Here is an 18,476-nt window from a genome sequence, read left to right as displayed (position 1 = left end):
TCAGCAAGCACTCTTGAAGCAGTGAGGCTGCGTGTTTTAAGACAAAAAAATGAGACCTGCGAGTGATTGAAAGGTGGTTATAAAACTCAGATTTCATTCCAGTTTCAGATTTGGGTTTTAAGTTTCTTGAGTCAGGGAAGAGACTAGGCCGTTGCAGTCGCCCCGACTCAGGTGTGTTTGTGCTCACTCGCCTTCCTCCTCACCTCATCCTCTGACCGGTTTAAGTAAGGTTTCTTTCTGCCCTAGCGAGGACACAGCGTGTTAGGCTCAGACCTGCTTCTGCTAGTAGCAGGGGTTCTTACATGAAAACACATAGATGGCGGGGGGTGGGGGGTAGAGAAGGCAGATGGTGATTGTGCAGGAAAATCTTGGTCTAAATATAATACGAGTGTAAGGGTGGGGGGTTACAAGCAAAATCAGCGACTATTTTAAAATGAATATACTGTATTTTTATTAACTTGTAGTTAAATATAGATGATTACAACCAGGTCAACATGATAAGCCTAAATCTATATAGAGAGCTAACTCAGGCATTGTCTTGTTTATCTGTAGACTGGATAAGACAAACCTTTCCTGTTCTGTCAGTCCCTAGTTTCTTAGTTTAGAATAAGTTAGAGCAAAAGAAGAAACGTGTCTTTGTAAAACCCGCAGAATTAACTTCTTGCTGTTTAAACCTGGCTTCTCATTTCACTAGTCTTAGGAGAGTCCAGATGCTTGGTAGATGTTCAAGAAGTGATTTTTAAATTGAATTTGTTCCTTTAAAATCCTCATTAACCTTTCTAGGAAGGCTTCTTTGAATAAATAATAGAATCTTAAAGGAAAAAGAAAAGTGGTTTGTTTTTTTTAAAAGCTAGGGAACTCTATTGAAAATCATTTGAAAACTTGATTGAGGACTAAAGTTTCCATCACGAGAAATGGCAGCACAATAACATTTACATGCATTTATAGTCAGTGGTCCATTGTAGGCAGCTGGTGGTGTCTGACGAATGTTAGAGCAGGGAGGTTGGGGAAGGAGATTGTGGGGAATTGTAATAAATATCTCTTTATGTTATTTCTCTTCTGGGTCACGGTAAAACAATAAATTATCACCTCTAGGTGGCAATGTTGGTGGCGTTTGATTTTTGTCCTCCGTTGCATAAATACACACTTTTTGGGTGAAGAAAAAAGTATAATTTCAAAGTTAAAAACAACTGCACCCCACAGACCCCTCTTCAGACCCATGAACGTGCTGTAAGTAACGGGAGCAAGTTCCAGGAGGTTTCTCAAAAGGAAGGTAACCAATGAAAACCCATGGCGTAAAGTAGCTCTTCATGATACCCCAAAACACGATTTTCTCATAAAATGGAACCAGTAAAATACAACCTTTGACCAATTTGTGACACTGAAAAAAAATTAACACCCTAACAGTTGTTGCAGCCGGTGATCTGTTCGGATCTTCACACTGTGACCTCTCCCCTGATACCGTGGTTCTGTTACTGCACGGTATGGTGAAACAAACTCAATTTGATTTTTCTTACTTTGTCTCATTTAAATGATTTATTCGCCCTATTTAGAAACCAGAATCAAGGTGCAAAACGTTCTAGCTGCTTCGGTTTCAGGGTCCTTAAGGACTACTAACTCCTACCCTGCCTGCTTTGCAGGGCTCTAGTGGAATATGCAAACTTTTTTTTTTTTAAGTAAATAAAAGAAGTAAAAGGTGCACATGTGAAAAAGACAAAACTATTTTTTATGCATTGAACTTCACAATAAAATCCTCGTTCAGGGGAACTTTCCCCTGTCCTGTCCAAAGGTCTTAGCGTGGGCCCCCCAGAGAGCAGAACCTGAGCTGAGGGCTTGTGTGCAGTTGATTTATTTTAGGAAGTGATTCCAGAAAACCGATGTGAGGGATGAGGTAGGTGGGAAGGAAATCCAACCCATTATTGAACTTGGTCACTGCTGTGGAGGATGGCAGATTGCAGCCCCTAGCTGATAAAATCAGCCTTGGGGCACCTGGGTGGCTTAGTCGGTTAAGCATCCGACTTCAGCTCAGGTCACTATCTCGTGGTTCCTGAGTTCGAGCCCCACATCGGACTCTGTGCTGACAGCTCAGAGGCTGGAGCCTGTTTTGGATTCTGTGTCTCCCTCTCTATCTGCCCCTCCCATGCTCACGCTCGCTCATGCTCTCTCTCTCTCTCTCAAAACAAGACTTTTAAAATTAAAAAAAAAAAAAGTCAGTCTTGGGCACAGAGAGGACTGGAACTTAAACCACAAACTGGGCAAACTGGAGCTCCAAGAGCCAAGGGTCTGGGTTTCTTCCAGAAGCTTCTCTCCTCAACTTTTTACTCTGTGGTCCAGTTCAAACCCTGGTGGCTGGCTCCCTTTCCTCTCTTCCTGGGGCTTCATAACAACTGCAGGATGGAAACAAGCAGATGTGGCCACCTTCCTTCCACCTGTGCCTTGGTAGACACTCCTATTCGTTGCTGGAGTCTTGGGTTCCCAGTGTGGGTATCTCCTGCCCTCCAGTCCCCTGTGCTGATCACAACTTCACTTCACCCTTTCTCAGCAGATGCCCGTCAGTATTCTTTCCCAATGGCCTGAGGCCACCGGGACGTGCCTCACTGCCTGGTCCTTCCTGCTCCCTGGAGCCCCTGGCCTTGCTCTCTGGTGCCTCCATGCTCTTCCTCACCCCTCCAACACCTGTTCTACGTTTAAATAAGCACACACCTGTAGCTTTAAGGAGCAAAAGCAAATTTTTAAAATCTTTCATTTGACTTTGTCCTTTCCTTTTGAGCTACCAAATTCCTCTCAAGTGGACCATGACCACTGTTATCATCTCTTCCGTCCTGATCTCCCTCTTAAAACTCCTGTACTTCTTCAGCTCTTTCCCAGCAGCTTAAATGGCACCATAGGAGATCACAGAAGATCTTGATAGCATTTTCTTGTCTTCATTCTCCCTTTTCTAGAGCATTTGGCCATTTCCTTGAAACCTGGTCAGTGGCTTGTATGACACTATCCTTTGGTGGCTCTCTTCACTCGTGAATAATAACCATGAACTATTTTTTGTTTGCCAAAAAATAGTTGCCTCATTTCACAAGTGCAGAAACAGGCCTAGAAAATCAAGTTGCTTACCCAGTAAATGGCAGAGCTTGATTTATTTTATTTTGTTTTTTAACTTTTATTTATTTTGAGAGAGAGCATGCGCAGGGAAAGGGCAGAGAGAAAGGGAGAGAGAGAATCCCAAGCAGGCCCCACACTGTCACTGCAGAGTCCAAGCTGGGGCTCAAGCTCATGAACAGCGAGATCATGACCTGGCCTGAAATCAAGAGCCGGACGCTTAACTGACTGAGCCACCCAGGCGCACCTATTTTATTTTATTTTTTAAAATGTATTTACTTCTTTATTTTTAAGTAATCTCTCCATCCAATGTGGGGCTGCACTCACAACCCCGAGTCGCATGCTCTTCTGATTGAGCCAGCCAGGTGCCCCCAGAACTAGATTTTAAAACCAGAAATGTGACTCTAGCAACCATTCTCTGTTATGAGCTCAGTTCTCCTTCCTTCATAAATCATTTACATGATCTCACAACTACATTTTTGGAACAGCCTTACACAGTGGTTAAACGGACACAGGCCTCGGATGGAGCCAGTTTGGCCAGGATCAAACCCTTCATCCACCACCTACACTTGTTTGCTGTGTCTTAGTTACATTGTGCAAAATGGGAAGAGAGTTCCTATAAGCATTAAATGAGCCATTTCATGTAAATCGTGCAACAGTGCCTGACATAAGTGTTCCAAAAATATGTCACCTGTTATTTCTTCCATCAGCCTCTCAATCTCTCCTGAATATTTTTTAATTTTTTTTATGTTTTATTTATTTCTGAGAGAGAGAGACAGCGTGAGCAGGGGAGGGTCAGAGAGAGAGGGAGTCACAGACTCTGAAACAGACTCCAGGCTCTGAGCTGGCAGTCAGCACAGAGCCTGACGCGGGGCTCGAGCCCACGAACCGTGAGATCATGACCTAAGCGAAAGTCGGACGCTTAACCGACTAAGCCACTCAGGCGCCCCTTTTTTTCCTCCTGAATATTTATTTAGCCCTCACAAAAATCTCACTTTTCTTTTTTAAGTGAAACATTCTGGCATGTTCTCCATCCCACGAGTCCCTAAAACATGCAACTCTGAAATCAGGTCCTTGTGAAACTGGGGACCCTGGCTCTGGGCCCATTTCGGTCCCAAATGTTATGTGCAAAAATTTCACAAGGCCTCTGTGATTAAAGTTGCCTCACTCCTTCTTCAGCTGATGCAAGTCCCTTTGCAATCCCCAATCCTCCAATGAACCAGAATTTCCCCTGGAGGAGTGAAAATTGCTGCCCAGACTTAAAGGGGCCCTTTCTTGCTTGTCCCAAACTACCCATGTCCCTTTGACAGTGTTCTTACCACCGCCTCCAAAAGTTCAGCGTGGCCTCTACTCTGGATGCTTGAACACAGGAGGTGGCAGTCTGACTCTACCCTACCTGGGTTATCTTTATCAGCATGCCCTACATTTGGTTCTGGATTGCACATTTTAAAAGAGAAACAGTCCATGTGCAGGATAATAAAAGCAAAACCACCTCGTGTGTACAATAAAGGATTTTTATTTTGGGTATTTTTTTTGTTTTTGTTTTTTGCTTGGTGAGGAGAAAACACGGGGAACTTGGTCTCTTCCCTCAAATACCTAAAGGCCTGTCATGATAAAAGAGAGATTCAATTTATTCTGCAGGAGTCCCAAGACATAGAACCAAAAAGTCTTTGCAACAAACACTGACAGGCCTTAATAAGAAAAGGACAGAGCAACGGCAATGAGTAAGGCAGATGAGTGAAGGGGCTCTGCCTGGCTGCTACCATCACATGTGAGAAAAAGGCACCCCTTCCTCCACTGCCTTCTGCCAGCAAGTTGTGATAACCACACAACCCATTGATAACTTCCAGATAATAAGGTGACTGCTGGCCCCTGGGGTGGTGGCAGGGTACAAGTTGCATAACCAGAGTAGCCCTTGTGGAAGCCACTGGAAGAAGAAAGAACCTTGATGCAGGGCCAGCCAGAGCTGGGAGAATTCAGGCACTCAGGCATGGCTGGGGGACCCTTTGGGGGGAGTGGGGACAGGAAGGAATTTTGCATAGGAGAGTCCCGGGCAAGATGCCCTTTGTGATCTTCTATTCTGACATGATGCACATTTTTTTTTTCTGGGTTCTTCCAGAAGCTAGGGGACCAACCTGCAACCTGCACTTGCAAAAGTCACCTCTTATTAGGGAGAAGGTAGGTGACTCCCTCCAGAGAGGGCAGATTTGAAAACAGTAGCTGTGATGGGAGGAGCCATATCTATCCCTGGGGAAGGGGATGTGGAGGCCAACATTAAATCAGAGAGGGGATCAGAAGTAATATTGTAGCCAAGAATACTTAATGATAGAGAACAAACTATAGGTTGATGGAGGAGGTAAGTGGGAGATGGGCTGGATGGGTGATGGGTACTAAGGAGGCCACTTATTATGATGAGCACTGGGTGTTGTATGTAAATGATGAATCACTGAATTCTACTCCTGGCACCAATATAGCACTGTCTGTTAACTAACTAAAATTTAAAAAATAAGGGGTGCCTGGGTGGCTCAGTCAATTAAGGGTCCAACTTCGGCTCAGGTCATGATCTCACGGTTTGTGGGTTTGAGCCCTGCGTCGGGCTCTGTGATGGCTCCTCCCATCACAGCTACTGTTTTCAAATCTGCCCTCTCTGGAGGGAGTCACCTACCTTCTGTGCTGACAGCTAGCTCAGAGCCTGGAGCCTGCTTCAGATTCTGTAACTCCCTCTGTCTCTGACCCTCCCCTGCTCACACTGTCTCTCTCTCTCTCAGAAATAAAGAACATTAAAAAATTTTTTAATTTAAAAAATAAATGAAATGATCAGGTTAAAAAAATAATACTGTTTCCAAATAAACATTTTACTTTTTATTTTCTTTTTTTTAAATTTTTATGTTTTATTTATTTTTGAGAGAGAAGGAGAGACAGCATGAGCAGGGGAGGGTCAGAGAGAGAGGGAGACACAGAGTCCGAAACAGGCTCCAGGCTCTGAGCTGGCTGTCAGCACAGAGCCCGATCCGGAGCTTGAACCCACAAACCCTGAGATCATGACCTGAGCTGAAGTCGGACGCTTAACCGACTGACCACTCAGGCGCCCCAACATTTTACTTTTTAAAATATTTTCTTAAAGTTTATTGTTTTGAGGGAGAGAGAGAGAGAGAGCGAGAGCAAGTGCTTGAGTGAGTGTGGGGGAGAGGCAGAGAGAGGAGAGAATTCCAAGTACCCTCTGTGCTGTCACCACAAAACCCCCCAATGCAGGGCTTGATCTCACGAACCATGAGATCTTGCCCTGGACCGAACCAAGAGTCCGGCGCTAAACCTACTGAGCCACCCAGGTGACCCCACCCCCCAAATAAACATTTTAAATGAGTAAAAAATATATATTGTAGCCAACAGTGTTGAAGACTAAAAATCTCACTGCTGGTATAGTCAGTTACAGAGCTAGTTCACTTTCATATGATCTAAACACTAAGTTGTCAGAGAAGGTGGGGCACCTGGCTGGCTCAGTTGGTAGAGTGTGAGACTCTTGACCTCAGGGTTGTGAGTTTGAGCCCCGCATTGGGTGTAGAAATTACTTAAAGTTGTCAGCAAAGGTACTATAATGCCCATTTTCCAGATAATCAAGTTGCAGATCTAAATTTCCCAAGGCTCATTCAGCAATGGGGCNGTCATATATATAGTTATATAGTTATATATATAGTCATATATATATATATATATATATATATATAAAGTTATCTCTACACCCAATGTGGAACTCAAACTCAGGACCCCAAGATCAAGAGTCACCAGCTCTACTCACTGTGCCAGGCAGGACCCCCTCTTTTCATTTTCTTTAGCTGAATGAAGGTCTTTGCAGCTCCCCAACATGCTGTATGTGTGGACTCCTTCCAGGAAGAAATAAAGGAAGTTTTCACAGCTGAAATGGGACAGAAGTTTGCAGAGTCCAGTTTTAAGAGAAATCAAGGTTTGATCACCCTCTACTGGCTAATCATAATGATGGCAGCAAAAATAAGCCTTGGTGAAAATGAGCAAGGATGATCCAGAAAGCCACCATTTTAGGGAGAAACTTGACCACCATGCTGCTGGCAGAGAAGGGAGGAAGCTAGAGCCTACAGTAACCAGTGGTAGCTTTTCCCCTTCTGGATTTCTGCTAAGGGTAGGGGAATGCTTTTTCTTTTGCAAGCCAAATAATCTTTCAAGACAAAAAAAGAACTGGATAACATAGAGAAAATGGGAGAGTATGGAGATCATTTAGGAACCATGGACCTTCAGAGCATCCTTGGGTCAGTTCGGACATTTTACATTCCAAGATTCAGGAGCAACTTTCAGACATGATCATGGAACTGTTGTAAGTGATTACTGGGACATGACAGAGTTCAAATATTTTGAAGGGCTGACAAGAAGAACAACTACATTTTGTGGTAAAAGGACCAATCAAGACCAGGGTCAATGAATTGAAATTGTAGGAAAACAGATTTTTGCTTTAATTTAAAGGAATTTCAGCAATTAGAATGCTCCGGGGGTGCCTGGGTGGCTCAGTTGATTAACCATCCGACTTTGGCTCAGGTCATGATCAGGTTCGTGGGTTCAAGCCCCACATCAGGCTCTGTGCTGACTGCCAGCTCAGAGTCTGGAGCCTGTTTCAGATTCTGTAACTCTCTCTCTCTCTGACCCTTCCCTGCTCACACTGTCTCTCTCTCTCTCAGAAATAAATAAAAAACATTTAAAAAATTAAAAAAAAAGAACACCCCAAAAGAAGGGAACTGTTCTCTAAATGAGTAAGGTCCCTGCTGAGTAAGTTGTTAGAAGCAGAGGGATGTCATAGAAAGAGTGTTTGCATGGAAAGTTTCTTGCATAGAAAGACATTAGACTGAGGTTGCCCCAGATGACCTATTCAGGCACCATTTATTGGTCTCATCTCTATTTTCATTGACCACATCTGCAATTATTTGTTTACATATCTGCCAAGAGCTGTATTTTTTCATTTTTCCTTGTGTCATAACACAATGGGTGACACATTCTCAGTGTTTGTCAAATTAATTCATTGGAAAAGTATGAGGTTCTTGGAAATCAAAACTATTCTGAAGAGGAAATACAGGCGACACATCACAGTGAGCCAAGCAGTCAAGTTGGCTAACTTTTCCTTTGCTCTCTTGTGGTTGTGCCATATGGTCATAGTTATTTTAATGGAAGAAAATAGTGACTCATCCTAAATTAATTTGCTTTAATAGAGTATGATTTGTATGGATATTATGTTGATCTTCCTATTGATTTTTAAAAATTTTTTAAGTTTATTTAGTTTGAGAGAGATAGAGCCAGCGTGTGAAAGGAAGGGGAAGAAAGAAGGAAAGAGAGAGAATCCCAAGCAGGCTCAAGTCAGCACAGAGCCCAACTGGGGCTTGCTCTCACGAACCATGAAATCATGACCTGAGCCTAGATCAAGAGTTGGGCGCTTAACCTACTGAGCCACCGAAGCAGCCTTATCTTCCTAATGTTGTTTTTAAAAATCTGTTGAGGGGCGCCTGGGTGGCTTAGTCGGTTAAGCGTCCGACTTTCGCTTAGGTCATGATCTTGCGGTTTGTGGGTTCGAGCCTCGCGTCGGGCTCTGTGCTGACTGCCAGCTCAGAGCCTGGAGCCTGTTTCAGTCTGTGACTCCCTCTCTCTCTGACCCTCCCCTGCTCACGCTGTCTCTCTCTCTCTCTCCTAGAAATAAATAAAACATTTAAAAAAAATATCTGTTGAGATAGGGGCACCTGGGTGGCTCAGTTGACTGAGCATCCGACTTCTGCTTGGGTCACAATCTCATAGTTCATGAGTTTGAGCCCCGCATCGGGCTCACCACTGTCAGCACAGAGCCTGCTTTGGATCCTCTGTCTCCCTTTCTCTGTCACTACCCTGATCGTCCTGTCTCTCAAAAAGGAGGGAGAGGGAATAATAATAAACATAAAAAAAAACTTCTGAGTTATAGTAAGGACATGGGATTGAATTAGAGAATCTGTATTCTACTCTCAGCTCCACTACCAGGTAGCTCACTAGTGTGCCTTGGATCTGATTTCTCCAGGCATTGGTTTTTTGTTTTGTTGTTGTTGTTTTAATGTTTACAGAGGGAGATAAAGAATCCGAATCAGGCTCCATGCTCCAAGCTGTCAGTGCAGAGCCTGATGCGGCGCTCGAACTCACAAACTGTGAGATCATGACTTGAGCCAAAGTGAGACGTTAGCTGACTGAGCAACCCAGGTGCCCCAGCATTCTTCATCTGAAAACAAGAGCATAACCAGATTATCCTTAAGGTCTGTTTTGGCATTAATACTTTCCAACTCTGGGCCCCTTTGCTTTAGACAGAGCAACAGGCTTGGAATTGGAAGGGTTTCCTTCAAGCCTCAACATCACAGCTCATTGGTTGCATGGCTAGGCAAAGATCCTTTTGACTAAGAGACTGGATCGAGCCCTACCAAGACATCAACACACATATGGTTCATGGAATTGTTCAGGTTTCCTGGTCTTCCCCCTGTTCCCTTCAACCATCTCTTCTCCCTCCAGTCTCATTCAGAGGCAGCAGAGTGCCTAAAAGCACAGGCTTTGGAGAAAAGAGCCAAGTGTGAATCTTTATTTTCCAGCAGATCACTTGTATGACACTGGTCATGGTACTTACTTTCCTGAGCCCCAGTTTCCTGATCTGTAAAAACAAGAGATTTCAATACTTCACAGGGGTAAGGATTCTCAGGCCTATAATATTTCATAGGATTGATACAATGAAGATAAATGTGTGTACTAGATTGTTTCCAAAAATAATCACAACATTGTCTTCCATCCCACATAACTCTTTCATAATGAAATAGAGAAATTTCTTTCACCAAGAAATAAAGTCTGTTTTCTTCCCCTTGAATCTGGCCCAGTGGCCTGTTTAAAAAAATTTTTAATGGGGCGTCTGGGTGGCTTAGTCGGTTAAGCGTCTGGCTTTCGCTTAGGTCATGATCTCGCGGTTCGTGGGTTCTAGCCCTGCGTCAGGCTCTGTGCTGACTGCCAGCTCAGAGCCTGGAGCCTATTTCAGAGTCTGTGACTCCCTCTCTCTCTGACCCTCCCCTGCTCACACTGTCTCTCTCTCTCTTAGAAATAAAAAATAAAAAAATATAAAAAAAATTTTTTAATGACTTATTTATTTTTGAGAGAGAGAGCATGAGCGTGAGAGGGAGACACAGAATCCAAAGTAGGCTCCAGGCTCTGGGCTGTCATCACAGAGTCCAACGCGGGGCTCTAACTCATGAACTATGAGATCATGGCCTGAGCCAAAGTTGGACACTTAACTGACTGAGCCACCCAGGCGCCCTTGCACATGGTGGCCTGCTTAAACAATCTAATATGATGGAAATGATGCTGTGTGACTTCCAAGGCTGGGCCCTAAACACCTGCAAGTTCCACCTTGACCTCTTAAAATGCTCCTCTTGGGGAAGCCAGCAGTCATGTCATGAGGAAGCCCAAGCAGCCATTCAGAAACACTCACATGGAGGAGTTCGGAATCCCCAGGCCAACATCCCAGCTTAATTTCCAGTCTGTGGGTCAGCCCCAACCACCAGCCATCCCAGTTCCTTAGTGGATGCCACAGGAAGCAGAAGAACCCAGCCAATCAACAGATTTGTGAGATCATATGAGAACTGATAACTGTTGTGTTAAGGCACTAAGTTTTGAAGTAGTTTTTAATGCAGCAATGAAGAAGTGAAACCAAGTGCTTAACGGTACCTTGCCCATAGTAAGTACTCTAAGGAGGTGTATGGAGGGAATGGTAACAGTAGATGTTGTGAAAGGGTTGGACCTTAAGGAAAAAACTAACAGGAGTATGGAGCAAGCTGTATGAAGATGTTAAAGGTGTTTTCCACATTCCCAGGGGCTCCCCCACCTCTTCAAAACAGCACACAAGATGATACAGGAAGTGGCCATATTGAGCAACTCTAATAGAAGTCCTTCCTTATATTGAACTTTTCTATCATTTCCATTCATTGATTTTAGTTCTGAATTCCAAGGTCACCTAAGACAAATTTCTTTTGGAAATGACAATTCTTCCTGTATTTGAAAACTATGACTACTTTGTCCCTCATTTCCCCCTCCTCTTCTCCTATCTAAAGTAAGGAAGGAAATATTCTTCAGATTCTCTCCAGTCAAATTAGGTATGGTGTTCAGACCTCACATCCTCCAATTTGCTCACTTCTGGATGACCATTGGCTTTTGGTGCCTATAACAGGTGGCACTGGGAACACACCCATCTTAGATGTCTGACCAATGCATGTAGGAAGGATTGAATGAAACAAGACTGTTGGCCAGTTGGTACATGGAGGCCCACATGGAGGCCCACATACAGGCCCACCCTCTACTTTTGTCTTTGAAAATTAAAACTTTTTTAATGATCCTAGAAAAATAGGGAGAAATGCTGTCATGTTTCTATAAAGTTATGGTGCATTTAGTCAGGAATTTTGTGGCACGGATGTTGCTGTCCTTCAGTATGTGTGCCTTTTGAGGAATCAGGCAAAAGCAAAACCAAACACTGAGAATCAAGTCTGAAACCTGCAGCCAAGCAGGAGCAGCAGGAGGAAAAGGTAGGCAGAAACTTCTTTAACCAGTCCTTCATCATCAGGAGCACTTAGAGGGCAACCTCCGAGATTTCTGCCCAGGAAGTTTAGAACCTGTGAAAGCCCCCAAAGGCACGGCTCCTTCAGACTGATGCCACCGTGACCCAGGCCCGAGAGTGATCACTGAATCTCTGGCTTCGTAGGCCAAGCGGGGGGCTCCGTGTCCATAAACTTGGGCCCCCGCGTTCTCATGAGGTGACGGATTCAGGTCACGGGTGAACCGGATTCTGAAATCCACGAAGGGACCGAGGTCGCCACGCCGAACCCCCACCTCTCCCTGGACCCGGACAGCGGAGATTGAGTGCGAGAACCGCGAAGCCTTCACCTGGCTGGCACTTCTTTGGCAAAGAAAAGAAAAGAAAAAAGAAAAGAAAAGAAGAAAAGAAATAAACTGCGGTGGGGAGTGGTGGCAGGAGCTCACTGCGCCTGTCCCCAAGACTCCACAGCTCCCAAAGAACCAAGACACCGAGATGCAGAGTCGACTTCCCCCGTTCCTAGAGGGACCGCTACGGCCCAGGACAACTCCCGCGGGAGGCGGGGCTCTGACGAACTTCCGGCTGCGCCGGCCGCTGGGTGCGTCGAGGCACAAGCGCTTCGAGCGGATCGAAATCCGGTGAGTCTCTGGATACCCGCTTTGCTTAGCGGTGGGAGAGGGAGCCTTGGGCGAAAGGATTCGGAGAGGGAGGCGGTTGAGCAGCTGTGGCCTCTGGAGAACCTCCCAGACCGGTCCTTGGAGTGCTGTGGGGAGGAGCCCCGCGCTCCTACCCAGCCCCATCTGGTGGAGGCGCGTCCTCGCTGGAAAGCCTTTTCCTGACCGCCCCGGGGGGTTCTCAAAGTGCTTCTTTCGCGTTCCAGAGCACCTTTTCTGTGCTCTCCCTGAGGCGGGCCCTCTGTCTTCTGACCTGGGCTAATAGTTTATCGAGAGAAAGGGGATCTGGTGGGCGAGATCCTTAGAAACCTATGTTATATAAAGGAAGAGTTGAAAGAACTGAAGAGTTAAGAGGCAAAGCAGTTGTTTTCAGGGATTGGGGAGCTGNAGGATTCGGAGAGGGAGGCGGTTGAGCAGCTGTGGCCTCTGGAGAACCTCCCAGACCGGTCCTTGGAGTGCTGTGGGGAGGAGCCCCGCGCTCCTACCCAGCCCCATCTGGTGGAGGCGCGTCCTCGCTGGAAAGCCTTTTCCTGACCGCCCCGGGGGGTTCTCAAAGTGCTTCTTTCGCGTTCCAGAGCACCTTTTCTGTGCTCTCCCTGAGGCGGGCCCTCTGTCTTCTGACCTGGGCTAATAGTTTATCGAGAGAAAGGGGATCTGGTGGGCGAGATCCTTAGAAACCTATGTTATATAAAGGAAGAGTTGAAAGAACTGAAGAAAAGAGTTAAGAGGCAAAGCAGTTGTTTTCAGGGATTGGGGAGCTATTATGGAGAAAGTTAAGTACTGTACAGTAGAATTCTGTACCTCAAGAATTACCAGATTTGTCTGCCTACGAGTTTTCAGGTACACGATGAGTGTGTTAAAGGCATCCTAACGTTAGTTGGTAAGTACCATTAAATTGTTAGAATCAATGATAATTTGGTTTATTTCTGCCTCATCTTGTTCCGGAATGGATTTGGGGCACTTCTGTAAAAGAGTATATGTTTTGGGAAGTTGTTATAAAAGAGAGAAAAAAATAAACACCTGGGAAAAGGAACAATCCCTTCTAGTTATAGTAGACCATGACTTTTGCTTGATGAGCCTCTTGTGCTAAACATTCTAGATAGCCTAAAGAAAGTAGTTCACTGTGGTTGAAGACGATCAGAATTAGCAATGAAGCCTCCTCTTTTCTATCCACATGCTTTTTCGGTTTTATAAATACTGTATTAAGAAAAATTCAGAAGCCAGAGCTCCTGGCTGGCTCAGCCAGTGTAGCATGGGACTCTTGATCTTGGGGTTGTGAGTTCAATCCCCACATTTGGCGTAGAGCTTATGGTCCGTAGGTAGGTAGGTAGGCAGGTGTAGAGTTTACAACAAATAAATAGATTAATTAATTAAAAAGAAATTCAGAAGCCACGACCTGGAGGACATCCCTAAATGAAACTTTGGGCAAACTCAGAATGACCAAATGTGAAATGACTGGCTTTGCTCAGGGGGAAAAAATCATGACAGAGCTTTACCAGATTTTTAAAAAAATTTAAAAACTTTGCCAGTCCAATATATGGAAGCATTTCATTGTAGCTTTAATTTCCATTTATTCTGTTGTAACTAAGGTTAAGCATCTTTTCTTGGATTTATTATTGTTTAAAAATTTTTTAATGTTTTTAAATTTATTTCTGAGAGAGAGAGAGAGACAGCGTGAGTAGGGAGAGTCAGAGAGAGAGGGAGACACAGAATCTGAAGCAGGCTCCAGGCTCTGAGCTAGCTGTCAGCACAGAGCCCAATGCGGGGCTGGAACCCATGAACCGTGAGATCATGCCCCAAGCCAAAGCAGGATGCTCAGCCAACTGAGCCACCTAGGCACCCCTTGGATTTATTATTAAGCTGAGATTTGAAAGACAAATAGAAGTTTGTCCTAAGATGTAGGCATTATCAATGCATAGGGAATGAACAGGGAAGCAATGAGATGGAATGAAGATGCGAAGGCCAAGTTGTGACTTTTTCTGCCTTACAGAGAGGCTAATAAAATGGTTGTAAACAGCAAGTTGATATGTGCAGATTTGTATTCTAAACCTCTGCTGGTACTTGACTTTTAATGTGTGAAACTTGATTTTTAGAGGAGGGAGTTTCAGGGGTCAAGGGCAGTCTGCCCCAAGATGGGGCACTTTAACTTTAGCATGAATATTATTTTGTGTTAAAAGCAATTGAAACCCAGCAGTTTCAGGAAAGGCTCTTTACCTTCCCCCTGAAGTGCTTGCCTATACCAGAGATTCTTCTTTACCTAAGAAACCTACAGAATAGGGCACTGTTTTCCAAACATCTCCTCTCAGCTTCCTGTGAATGGTCTTCCTCAAATTGGTATCCTCAGGCCACTTTCCTTAGCTCAGGTTATTATATAAGCCTCCATATTGCCTAACTGCCTTTGGAATTTTATGTCTGCATGGATTCCCCGTACATACAAAACTAAATTTGGTTTTCTCCTGTTGAAAAAAAAAACAACCTTAAGGTAAGCTCTACGCCCATCATTGGGCTCAAACTCACAATGCTGAGATCAAGGGTCACATCCTCTTCCTACTGAACCAGCCAAGTGCCCCCTCTGCTGGTAGTATTTGAGCCTGTGGAGTTGGAGTTGCCAAACTGGAAAATGGCCTGTGCGATTTCAGAGGAGGAAAAGATTGTAGCATCAACTAGTCAAAAACATTTGACGTGTGGAATAAGTTTCAGAATTCTTTATGCTTGCACCAATGGGTTAACAAGGTTTAGGGCGGAAAGCTACCACAGGGGGAAATCGCCCACGGCAAGTCATTAAAACCAAGCCATTAAGACCTAGGGAAGAAGCAGAAGCTAAGAGATGTACAGGGTGAAAGCACCTAAGGTTAGGTAGTCAGAAGAGCGCCTTGTTAACCCTGAGATTGCAAGCTCCAGCCAATCTTAAACTTTAGTGTTAACAGCTAGGTGGCTGTATCACCTACAGAAAAACACTTTTCATCTGGCGCCAGTATATCATTGTGCTTTGATCTCAACTTCAAATGCCACTTACCCCCTAAACCCTTTGCTTCTTACACAAGTTAATGGTCACTATCAGATCATTTCCTTCTGCACGTTCATCACATATATAAAATCTTGAGAACTCAGTAAATATAGAGATGAAACAAAGCCCCTGTTCGGGGCTCCTGCCTCCTCCCAGACATCAGCCTCTCTTGTATTCATTTCTGTGTCTGGTCTCTTGCTGGACATCTCAGAGAGAACTCCAAACTCAAAGTCTGTGACAGTTTGAAAAAAGTCAAAGTAAGTTTTGTGATATGTTTGAAGTAGATCTGCTAGAAACTTTATTTCATTAGGCCAATATTCTAATAATTGTTGAATGAGAGTCAGAAATTAATTATTGCTCCTAGAGACAAAGCAGGTACCTTTCTAAAAAAAAAAAATCATAAAAAGGCTTTACAACTTTTTAAGAATATCTAACATTTTTGAGTAATCTCTATGACCAGCATGGGACTTGAACTCCACAGTCCCAAGATCCAAGAGTCACATGCTTCACTGACTGAGCCAGCCAGGTGTCCCTTAAATGTTTTTTAGAATATTTTTAGATATATAGGAAAACTCAAAGATAGTACAGAATTCTCATATACCTCTTCTCCAGTTATTGTTAACCCCTTATATCACTGGGTACATTTGTCACAACCAAGGAACCAACATTGTTATATTACTATTAACTAAGTTTTACACTTTATTTGAATGTCACTAGTTTTTCCCTAGCGTACTTATTCTGTTCCAGATCCATCTGGGGTACCACATTAGATTAGTCTTCAAGTCTACTTAGTGTCCTCTGGTCAGTGACAGTTTCTCAGGCTTTCCTTGTTTCTGATGACCTTGACAGTTTTGAGAAGTACAGGCCAGGTATTTTGTAGAATGTCCCTTAATCCAGGTTTGGAGGAGGAAGACCACAGAGGTGATGTGACCTTGTTGTTTTCAGGTGCACTTACCACTGGTGATATTAACCTTGGTGACCTGGCTGAGCTAGTTTTTACCTGGTTTCTGCATGGTAGTACTTCCTTTAGCCCCTTTCCACACTCTTCTCGCAGAAGCAAGTCCCTAAGTGCAGCTCACACTTGGGGTGAAAAGTTAAGTCTGTCTTCTTGACAGGGGAGTATCTGCATAATAAATTGGCATAATTCTGGATGGGAGATTTGCCTCTTCTCTGTTTATTCACTTTTTTTTTAAGCATCGTATGGATTCACAGATATTTATTTCACATCTTTTTATTTAAAATTTTTATTTTATTTATTTTTTAAAATGTATTTATTTCTGAGAGAGACAGCATGAGCAGGGGGAAAGTCAGAGAGAGAGGGAGACACAGAAACTGAAGCAGGCTCCAGGCTCTGAGCTGTCAGCACAGAGCCCGAGGCGGGGCTTGAACTCATGAATGGTGAGATCATGACCAGAGCCAAAGTCAGAGGCTTAACCGACTGAGCCACCCATGCACCCCCGTACTGATATTTTTTTAAAGCCTGATTTTACAGCGAGTACCCCCAAAGATCCATGTATCACATTAATTCTTTCCACAGATATTTGAGTACCTGCAAAATACCAGGCATATTATAGATATTTGGAATATAGCAGTGAAGAAAACATATGAAAGTCTCTGCCCTCAGGAGTTGATATTCAAGAAGGAAACAGACGATTTTAAAAAAAGGTAAAAGATACAGTATTTGTATGGAGGTAAGTAATGTGGAGGAAAAGAATAGATTAGGAGCATAAAGAGTTCTGGGGTGAAGGAGGGTTGTGTGCAGTTTACAACATGGGGTTAGGGATGCCTTGGTGAGAAGAACATAGTACAGAACTGAAGGAGCCAGCTGTATATAATCTGGAGGAGGGATTAGGCACAGGGAATGCCATGCTCTGAGGTGGGAAGCTTGCCTCACGCGTTCAGGGGACAGTGTGGTTGGGGTGAATGAACAAGAAAGAAGTGAGAGATGAAGTCAGATGGGCAACAGAGCTGAGACCTTGTGAGGCCTTCCTGGCCATTGTGATGACCTTGCCCTTTACTCTAGGAGACACTGCCTCGAAAGGCGTGAGCAGAGGAATGGTATGACCTGACTTGTATGTTAATAGTCTTGTTCTGGCTGCTTATTGGCACTAGATCCAGGGGCAGAGGTGGAAGCACTTAAGAGGCTCTTGCAATACTCGAGGCAAGTAGGGGAAGGGCTGGGATGGCAGTATTGGAGGTAGTGAGAATTGGTTGAACATTGGATCTTTCAGATGTAGGCTCATAGGGTTTGCTTATGAATTATATGTAGAATGAGAAGGAGGAGTCTGGGGTTTTTTGTTCCAAGAAAACAGAATGATGGAGTTGCCATTAACTGAGATGAATAGCTGTGAGGAGAATGGTGGGGACTGAGGTTTTGGACAAGTTGAACTAGAGGTGCCATTGGACATACGGAGATGTCATGTAGGTAGTTGGTCACATGAGTCGAGTTCAGAAAAGAGGTTTGGGCTGGAGATATATTGGTGGTTGGGAGTACGTGGATGGTAATTAAGGCCATGTGACTGCATGAAATCTCTAGGAAGAATGAATGCAGCAGGGATGAAAGGGTCCAAGCGCTTATCCCTCCACTCATTTGTGGTCTTGCAAAGACACAGATTTGAGTTGTGGGCAGCATCTAAGAAAACTTTTTCTTCTTAAGGTTTTCTTTTTTTTCTTTTTTAACATAATCTCCACATACAATGTGGGGCTCAAATTTACAACCGTGAGATCAGGAGTCGTACACTCTACCGGCTGAGCCAGCCAGGTACCCCAACCTTTTCTTTAAATGTTGACTATGTACATGCTTTTCAGAGGTAGTTATGTGATCTGTGAGACTGGATATGCCATTCTGGGATTAGATCCACATGAATGTGATATAGGTCACTCCCTGTTTAATGCCACCTGTGCTAAGTGATTTCTTCCGTCTTGCTGAGTTTGCCAGGCTTGATTCCAGAAGCTGAGCAGCCCAAACAGATTCCAGTGTCTTTCCTATTCTAGGAATACCCTTCTGTGGGTGGAGTGTGAAATTTTGTAACTAGTTATGAGAAGATATTTCATCACTGGGGAGATCTACTTTTCTTTTTTTTTTTTTTTTTTTTTTTTTTGGGATGCT

The 18,476-nt window shown here is 44.1% G+C and overlaps 1 protein-coding gene across 1 annotated transcript in view; it reads left to right on the top strand.

The window, feature by feature from the left end:
- The window catches only part of LOC144227222 (uncharacterized), a 71,195-nt gene that overhangs the window by 21,995 nt on the left and 30,724 nt on the right, over positions 1-18,476 (top strand). Inside the window, 1 exon segment of the mRNA XM_077758825.1 lies at positions 12,229-12,324. Coding sequence (XP_077614951.1) covers positions 12,229-12,324 — 96 coding nt within the window.

This window comes from Crocuta crocuta, unplaced genomic scaffold (assembly GCF_008692635.1).
Source record: "Crocuta crocuta isolate KB4526 unplaced genomic scaffold, BGI_CrCroc_1.0 scaffold273, whole genome shotgun sequence".
Lineage (NCBI taxonomy): Eukaryota > Metazoa > Chordata > Mammalia > Carnivora > Hyaenidae > Crocuta > Crocuta crocuta.
The sequence above is the reverse complement of the archived record's forward strand: the minus strand, read 5'-3'. Positions and strand labels throughout refer to the sequence as shown.